The 9,364-nt window shown below is 41.6% G+C and overlaps 1 protein-coding gene across 2 annotated transcripts in view; it reads left to right on the top strand.

Annotated features, from left to right (window-relative positions):
- FAM120B (family with sequence similarity 120B) overlaps positions 1 to 9,364 on the top strand; it is a 96,390-nt gene that overhangs the window by 31,870 nt on the left and 55,156 nt on the right. For both annotated transcript variants that reach the window (XM_011934915.1, XM_011934914.1), the window contains one exon: positions 6,105 to 6,206. In XM_011934915.1, coding sequence (XP_011790305.1) covers positions 6,194 to 6,206 — 13 coding nt within the window. In that variant the 5' untranslated portion in view covers positions 6,105 to 6,193. The remainder of the gene's footprint in view (positions 1 to 6,104; positions 6,207 to 9,364) is intronic.

Raw genomic sequence — 9,364 nt, 5'->3', positions numbered from 1 at the left:
TATCCATGAGCATGGTATGTTCTTCCATTTGTTTGTGTCCTCTTTTATTTCACTGAGCAGTGGTTTGTAGTTCTCCTTGAAGAGGTCCTTTACTTGTAAGTTGGATTCCTAGGTATTTTATTCTCTTTGAAGCTATTGTGAATGGGAGTTCATTCATGATTTGGCTCTCTGTTTGTCTGTTACTGGTGTATAAGATGGCTTGTGATTTTTGCACATATTTAAATCATTTTTTAAAATTTCTTTTTCTTAGGTGCTCTCCACCCACATTCTTTCTTAACATGGATGTTTGCACATTGACTCTAATGATGGAAAAAAGAGATCTTCCTCATGAAAACGTTTTTACGTTAAATCATAATATTGGAATTATTTTCAGATTCTTTCATTAAATTAAACTATGTAAACTTCACTAACCTAAATTTCATACTTTGTTAATGTAATGTATTTATGACCAAGTGGATAACTTTATTAGATAACCATATAAACAGGAAAAAACATTCACATTGAACTTGTCTTCATGGTTGATATTTAGTTCTTTCTCCCTCAACTTTTTGGCTTTCTACATGAAGTTTACATTATTAATATGTGAAAATAAAATACTGTTTTTGCTGATTTATATATGATGATAATGAAGTGTATTCTTTGTTATGTGTTTGACTTAGTTTATGATCCCATTTGTATTTGAGAATGTGTATTTTACAGTTGAGTAGAGTGTTCTGTAGAAGTCAGTAGTGCTAATAAGGTTATTCAAGTCTTTTACTGAGTTTCAGTTTACTTGTTCTTAGTTCCTGAGAGAAAACGGTTAAAAACTCCAGCTCTTACTGTGGATTTGTCTATTTATTCCTTCTGTTCTGTCAGTTTTTGCTGTAGGTATTTTGAAACTGTTGTTAGGTGCATATATATTGAAGACGGTTATGTTTCTTAATGAATCGACCCTTTTAACAGGAGAGTTCACTTTTAAAAACATGATAATACTCCTTGTCCTAAAGTTGTCTTTGTTTTATTATAATATAGTCACTCCAGTATTCTTACTGTTAATGTTTGCATGATGTGGTGTTTTTTTCTATCCTTTTACTTTTAAACTATTTCTTAACATCTAAAGTTCATCTGTTTTAAAGACGGCACGTCCAATGTCACAGTCTCTTTCTTTTAATTGGAATGTTCACACTGAATGTAACTTCTGGCGTAATTAGGGCTCACTCTTCCATTTTACTCTTTGTTCTTTTTCCCCCCACCTTATTTTCTCATTTTCTTACTTCTTTTGGATTAGTTTAATAATTTTTAGTATTGTGTTTGTGCACTCATTTGAATTACTAGAGTTACCATTTAAAAAAACAAAAAGTGGTTGGCTGAGCACGGTAGCTCATGCCTGTAATCTTAGCACTTTGGGAGGCTGAGGTGGGCAGATCACCTGAGGTCAGGAGTTTGAGACCAGCCTGGCCAACATGGTGAAATCCTGTCTCTACTAAAAGCATAAAAATTAGCTGGGCGTGATGGCAGGTGCCTGTAATCCCAGCTACTTGGGAGGCTAAGGTAGGAGAATTGCTTGAGCCCAGGAGGCAGAGGTCGCAGTGAGCCAAGGTCACGCACGCCATTGTACTGCAGCCTGGGGACAAGAGCGAGACTTAGTCTCAAAAAAAAAAAAAACGAAGTGGTTGATCTGGGGGTCTATTAGATTGGTGCAAAAGTAATTGCGGTTTTTGCAATTACTTTTATTATCTTTAACATCACTGTTTACTATCAAATAATATACCATGTTACTTGCAATATAAAAACTTTATAACTGTGTATTTTCATTTTCCCCAACATTTTTGCTATTGTTGTTTTATGTCTTGTACATATATATATATATATTTTAAATTTGAAATAATTACAGATTCACAGAAAGTTGCAAGAATAGTACATAGATTCCCATGTACCCTTCACTCAGATTCCTCCAAAGATGACATCTTCTGTAACTGTGGTGTAATATCAAAGCCAGAAATTTAACATCAGGTACAGTGCTAACCAAGCTGAAGACCTTATTCACTTGTGCTGTTTTTTATATGCATGCAGTTATGTGTGTGAGTGTGTAGGTCTGTGCAAAGATCCTGCAACCACCACCACAGCCAAGATACGGAACTGGTTTGTTAGCACTCCCTCCATGTGCCCCTATGTCCTGGCAATCTTTCTTCCCCCCATTCCTGTCCTCTGGCAACTGTTAGTCTGTTTTTCATCTATATGTTCTTGTTCATTTGAGAATGTTATATAAATAGCAGCATACAATAAGTAACCAATATGTAACGTTTGGAGATTATGTGCATGTTTTAAACCCTATAATACATGATTTTAACACTTTTAAATTGGGGTTGGCACACTTTTTCTGTGAAGGGTCAGATAAAAATAAATATTGTAGGTTTTGAGGGCTCCCTCCACAGTCCCTGTCACAACTACCCAATCCTGCTATTGTAGTGCAAGAACAGCCAGAGACAACATATGCAGGAATGAGTGTGGCTGTGTGCCAGGAAGCCTTTATTCAATGTTCCCATGTGACAGAACTTGAATTTTATTTTATTGATTTATTTATTTTTTAGAGACAGAGTCTCACTCTGTTGCCCAGGCTGGAGCGCAGTGGCACCATCACAGCTCACTGCAGCCTTCAGCTCCAAGGCTGAAGGGATCCTCCTGCCTCAGCGTCTTGAGTAACTGAGATGACAGTCATGTGCCACCACACCCAGCTAATTAAAAAAACATTTTTTTTTGAAGAGATAGGATCTTGCTGTGTTACCTAGGCTGGTCTGAAACTCCTGACCTCAAGCGCTGCTCCCACCTCAACATCCCAAAGTGTTGGGATTACAGATTCAAGTTACCGCATCAGGCCAAAACTTGAATTTTAGAGAGTGTAATTCTCTGGAGTCACAAAATATTTTTTTTTTTTTTTTTTTTTTTTGAGACAGAGTCTCGCTCTGTCGCCCGGGCTGGAGCGCAGTGGCCGGATCTCAGCTCACTGCAAGCTCTGCCTCCTGGGTTTACACCATTCTCTTGCCTCAGCCTCCTGAGTAGCTGGGACTGCAGGTGCCCACCACCTCGCCTGGCTAGTTTTTTTTGTATTTTTTAGTAGAGATGGGGTTTCACCATGTTAGCCAGGATGGTCTCGATCTCCTGACCTCGTGATCTGCCTGTCTCGGCCTCCCAAAGTGCTGGGATTACAGGCTTGAGCCACCATGCCCGGCCAAAATATTCTTAAAAACATTTTTTTCCAACCATTAACAAAATATGAAAAACATTATTAGTTTTCAGACTGTATAAAAGCAGGCAGATTTGACCCATGAGCTGGTAGTTTGCCAATATCCACTTTAAATTATAGGCTTTATACACGCTGCACACACAGGCTGCTCTCGTGAGTCCATGAGTGAGTGGGAAGTGAGTGGGAAGCCAGGACATGACCATACACTGCTGTAGGCTTTATACACACTGCACACGCGGGCTGCCCTGGTGAGTCCGGTGAGTGAGTGGGGAGTGAATGGGAAGCCAGGACATGACCATGCTGCTGTAGGCTCTATACACACTGCACACGCGGGCTGTTCTGGTGAGTCTGTTGGGTGAGCAAATGGAGAGTGAATGGGAAGCCAGGACACGACCGTACACTGCTGTAGGCTCTATACACACTGCACACTTAGGGCTATCATACATTCATATGATAAAAATTCAAAAATATTTCTTTCCTCAACAATAAATTAACCTTACTCTAACTTTTTTACTTGATAAACTTAAATTTGTTTAACGTTTTGACTGTTTTGTAATTAACACCTAACTTCAAATACAAATACATTACACAACTGGACAAAAAATTCTTTATGTCATTGTAGAAGCCTTTTTCTATTGGAAATTTTTTTAACTCTACCTCCTGAATTCATACTTCAGAAATTTTTAATTTTTTTAAACTTCTTTGTTAAAAACTCAGACACAAGCACACAAATTTAGTCTAGGACTCCACGGGGTCAGGATCATCAAGGCGTCACCAGGAATGTGTATGCAGTCCGTCACTAACCGGATCATCGTTATGCCCTGTGGGACTGCAGTTCATCTTTGTCTGGGGGGTACAGTTTTGCTGCATATAGAATTTTAGGTAGTTCTGTGTTTTCTCCTGGCTTGTGTACTTTCTTGTGAGACAACAAGGCTCACAAGGAACATTTATCATTGTTCCCCATGTGTATCATGGCTTTTTTTCCTCTGGCTGTCTTTACAATTCCTCTCCTGTTTGCTGGATTTTAGTAAGGTTCACCCCGCTCCCTTCATGGGATTCTTGAGCTTCCTAAATCTATGGGTTGATATTTCCTATCAAATTTGGAAGACATGAGCGTTTTTAAAATAAGATTTTGTCTTTCTCAGTCTCTTTTGCCTCTTCCTCTGGGCCATTTATTGACTTCCTCCCACAGGGTCCATATAGTTTTGCTTACTTTCACGTCTAGCGTTTTTTGATTGGATGCTAGAACATTTTGGATACTAAGAAGAGTGTTGAGTTTTGTTCTGTCAGGCAGTTACTCTGCCTGCTCCTTCCGAGACTTTGCCTTTAAACTTTATTAGGCTGTGTCCATTGTGGCTTTCACTTTACAGCTAGCACAGGCCTACTCCTGAGACAGGGCCTCCCAGGCCATCACCAGAGTGCCCGAGGCGTAGGACGAGGTCTCTTCATGTTGCTGATGGTGGAAACTCCGCTGTCTTCAAGCCCCGTGCAAGCTCCATTGGTTGGTCAGCCCCCGGACCTTGCCTGGCTTCTCTGAGTCTTACCCTAAACCCGATAGCTCTCTCTTCAGCCAGAGGCTAAAGAGCACTTGCTGTCTGCACGCTGCCCTGCTCTCTGGTGCTCTGCCCTGCAGATCGTGGCCTCAGTAGTCTTGATCTCCAGTCTCTGTGTCTTCATTTGAGGAGCTACGTCCCTCACTAGGATACAATCTGGACAGTGCCTGTGGGCAGAAAATTGGCATGATAGACAGTTGTTTCCCTTCTGTCTGGGATAACAATCTGGCCCTGCCCATCGTCCGTCACATGAATGCAGTCGCTAGAACCATTTCTTCAGTTCTGGTGTTGACGGTAGGAAGGCAGGTCGGTGGCTCTGCCCATTCGCAAGTGCCCACCACCGTGGTCCCCTGCTCAGTAACTCTCCTTCATCACAGCCACCGCCACAGTCCTGTGGCATCACAGGTGCTGATAATGTCGAGTGCAAAGTCCAGTGCTGGAGTGATTCATGTTCCTTTTTTGCTGACTTTTTTTTTCTTAGAAGGTTTTGAGATGTTGTCTTTATCCTGTGTTTAGCAAATCTCTGTTGTCTCAGTTCTCTCCTAGAACTGCTGGGAAATGCAGGTGGGGCTTCCTGGATTGATATTCTCTTTCTTCATCTTTGATTCCTGTTTTTGTCTTTTTCTTCTACTTTAAGGGAACATCTCTCCAATTCATTTCTCAGCTCTTTTGTAGAAAAGTGCCCCCTCTTCTCTTCATCAAGGCCTGCTTCCCCCAGCCCTGGATGCAGCCCACTGCCTCTCTCTGCCCCGCATCGAAGCCCTCTGCCCAGCTGGACCAGCTGTCTGACTGATGATCCCATTTGTGCTGGAATGTCTGGCATCTAGGGGCACCACCTCTTCTTCCCTTCCCCCTTAAGCGCCTGCTCTCTGCTGACCTCCTCCCTTTAGAGTTCCTCAGCTACACCTACTGTCTTCTGTACCTGCTCTTGCTTCAAAGAACTGTATGCATGTTGACCAATGTCAAATTCCAGTAGTTTTCTTTAGTGTTTTCTGGAACAGTGTGAGGGGGGTAGGGAGGAAGGACATCATAGGAGTCATTAACATGGTAAACTCTCTCTCCCATATTATTGTTTGCTTACCCAGATTATCTTGAGGATTTTGTCGGTTCCACAGAGTATGGTTCTTGATGGAATGAACAGGTTACCTTCAGATTGGAGGATAAGAAATTAATTGTTGGATAACTAAGGTTACTCAGTCACCTTGGATTTGAGAGCTCACGTATTTATGGACTTTGAATTGGGCACCTGGGCAGAGCTGGGTCTGTGACACTGTGAGCCTGGCGACGCATGCTCTCGCACATCTACTGACCCAACTCTTTTTCTTCAGATGTTGCCAGCACCTGCCCAGCTGTCAAGGAGTGGTTTGTATATCCTGGGAACCCACTGAGGCACCCGGACCTCGTCAGGCCACTGCAGATGACTGTTCCAGGTACAGACAGCCTTTCTTTAAATGAACCACAGATCTTCCCATTCTGTGATAAAAGTCTAACAATGGATCAGTTATGGAAAGCATCTTTTACCAGAACTGCACAAGTACTAGTTTTTATTTAAACTCTTGGCTCATGATTAATGTATCCATCTAATAAAGTCCTAAAATAATGGAAGGAAGATGCTGTGGCAGGTTTACCCTGGACCATCTGCGGCGGTGCTCTGCCTCTTTATCTATCCACCCTGGTCCAGGTCCACAGCAGTGGAGAGAGAAAAGAGACAGAAGGATGGCCGTGGTCAAGGCACGTTGCTGCCGCAGCCCCAGTGCCTGACATCTAGTTGTTGCTTGGTAGACGTCCATGGAGTTTAGCGGGATAGATTCTTGATATTCTGCTGGAATCAACAATCTTATCTTTTCTCCACCACTGAAAGTATATTTTGATGAGTTCTGGAACCAGAAAGAGAAGATAAAGGAGGGTTATTTTAACTGGAAAAAAGGTTATATTTTCATGAGTAGTATCTTAAAACTTAATGAGAGGTAAGGAAAAACAAAGTTCACCTACAGATTAGCTGAAGTGTATCCAAAGAACAGCCTTTCTTTCTGTGAGTTCATAGTATCTGAAACTGGTCAGGAATGTACAAGTGTCGGGGTAGGGTTCTACATACAAACAGTTAAGGAAGAGGAGGCTAAGCTTCAGAGTTTACTTTTAGTGGCTCACATCACTGTTTCATGGAACAAATATTTTCGTACAGTTTTGCTATTCCATTTTCATATACATTGAATTATCTGGTGTCGCTATTATTTTCCATCACATAAACCTGTAATTTACAAAGTATGGATCTGAGCAGTATAAATGGTTTTTAAATAAATGGAATTGTATTGAGAGAGAAGTTGAGAAAAGCTATTGTAGGGAGTGTTCCTTAGTCTGTTAATCAATCGTAGACTAAAACCTTAAAAGTACTTATCACAGAAACATAATTAAAATGCACTGACATTTGTTTTTACGTTAAGCAGCATTTTTTAAAAGGATAGCCAAAATAATTTTCCAAAAATGTTTTATTATGTATGTAATTTTCATCTTACAGTATCTTTCCAAATATTATATGGAAAATGACTATTACATATCTCTTCATTGTTTGAATTAAAGAGAACATTTGACTATTCGTCATTGTGTCAAGAGTTAATTTTAAAGGCCACTCTATATAACGTTTTAATAAATTCCAGAAATTGTGTATTAGAGGGAGACTACTTCAGAGCTTGTGAAAACATCCTCTGTTGCACTCCGGGAGTGGGAAGCGTGTGTGTAGCCCGTGGACCACACGTTGGGTTCTCTTCTGGAAGGAACTCCAGAAGCCTGTGCCCTACACGGAGGGCCACGTCACAGACACACTCATTTCCACAGCTGTTACTCTGGACATAGGATTTGAACTTTTACACGGAGGGCCACGTCTCAAACACACTGGTTTCCACAACTATTACTGAATTTTTATTCCAGGTTATTTCAACGGATGACTCCTTATTTACACTTGCATTAGCGATAATTAAAAAGAGAATATTTTAAATTTAAAATGCTTTTCAGTATCTATGAGGAATATTGCCAAATGATTTTAAACGAAAATGGAAAACAGAGCATCCAATTTCCTGTCACAAGTATTCACATGAATACAACATACGATTAAAAACAGTGAGATCAGCCGGGTGGGGTGGGTGCTCACACCTGTAATCCCAGCACTTTGGGAGGCCATGGCAGGTGGGTCACCTGAGGTCAGGAGTTTGAGACCAGCCTGGCCAATATGGTGAAACCCTGTCTCTACTAAAAATACAAAAATTAGCCAGTTGTGGTGGCAGGCACCTGTAATCTCAGCTACTCAAGAGGCTGAGGCAGGAGAATTGCTGGAACCCTGGAGGCGGAGGTTGCAGTGAGCTGAGATCACGCCATTGCACTCCGGCCCGGGCGACAACAGCAAGACTCCATCTCAAAAAAGAAAGTGAGATCCTGCCGATGGGGCCTCCCCTCCCACCTGTCAGGAAAACCTGCAAAAGGTTCTTTTCGCACCATTAGAGCCGGTTTTTCCCAGATGACACCCATACCTGATTTTCCTTATTCTTCTAAGACAGTTTTAATTAGGGTAATCTCATGGGTGCTACATTTTCAGTGAGTTTTTCAATATAGTGGCCCATGTTCCTTTTCTTTTTTAAAAGCTTTTTCCTCTGAAGGCACATGTGATTTAATGTTTGATTTCCTGAATTGTAGAAATAAAAGGAAATCACAAGTATTTTTCAACAAAGTGGAAGTGCAGAAAAAAAGATAGAAATTAGTTAAAAATTAGGAAGGGGAAATAATCAAAATTAACCAGCCAGGGAGCAGAAAAAAAAATCTCATTCCTGGGTGCTATGGTTTGAATGTTTGTAACCGTAATCCCCCCGCCCCCCGCCAAATTCCTGTGTTGAAAACTTAATCACTAATGTGATGGTACTTGGAGGTGGGCCTTTGGGAGGGAAAGAGGTGATTAGATGCGATTCCTGCCCTTATAAAAGAGGCCCCTTGTTCCATGTGAAGGTGCCATGTGCCATCTGTGAACCAGGAAGCAGGGCCTCACCAGAAACCAACCATGCTGGCACCTTGATCTTGGACTTCCAGCCTCCAGAAATTTTCTGCTGTTATAAGCTACCTCATTTATGGTGTTTTGCCGTAGCATCTCAGATGGACCAAGACGCTGGTTTGTTTTATTCAGGGAGCTTATTTACATGTGTGTATTTCTGTGGGCCTCATCTTTTTTTTTTCTTTTTTGAAACAGAGTCTCGCTCTGTTGCCCAGACTGGAGTGCATGGCACAATCTCAGCTCACTGCAACCTCCGTGTCCTGAGTAGCTGGGACTTCAGGCACATGCCACCACACCCAGCTAATTTTTGTATTTTTAGTAGAGACTGGGTTTTGCCTTGTTGGCCAGGCTGGTCTCAAACTCCTGGCCTCAAGTGATCCATCCGCTTCTGCCTCCCAAAATGTTGGGATTACAGGTGTGAGCCACTGCCCAGCGTATGAGCCCCATCTTTATATGTGTGCGTGTGGGAGCATGTCTACAGGACATATATACCACACTTCCTTTCCGTGTGTGTGTGGGAGCATGTCTACAGGACATATATACTACACTTCCTTT

The sequence above is a fragment of the Colobus angolensis genome, unplaced genomic scaffold (assembly GCF_000951035.1).
Source record: "Colobus angolensis palliatus isolate OR3802 unplaced genomic scaffold, Cang.pa_1.0 Scaffold14, whole genome shotgun sequence".
Classification (NCBI taxonomy): domain Eukaryota; kingdom Metazoa; phylum Chordata; class Mammalia; order Primates; family Cercopithecidae; genus Colobus; species Colobus angolensis.
Note: the sequence above shows the minus strand (reverse complement) of the source record. Positions and strands in the feature narration are given on the sequence as shown.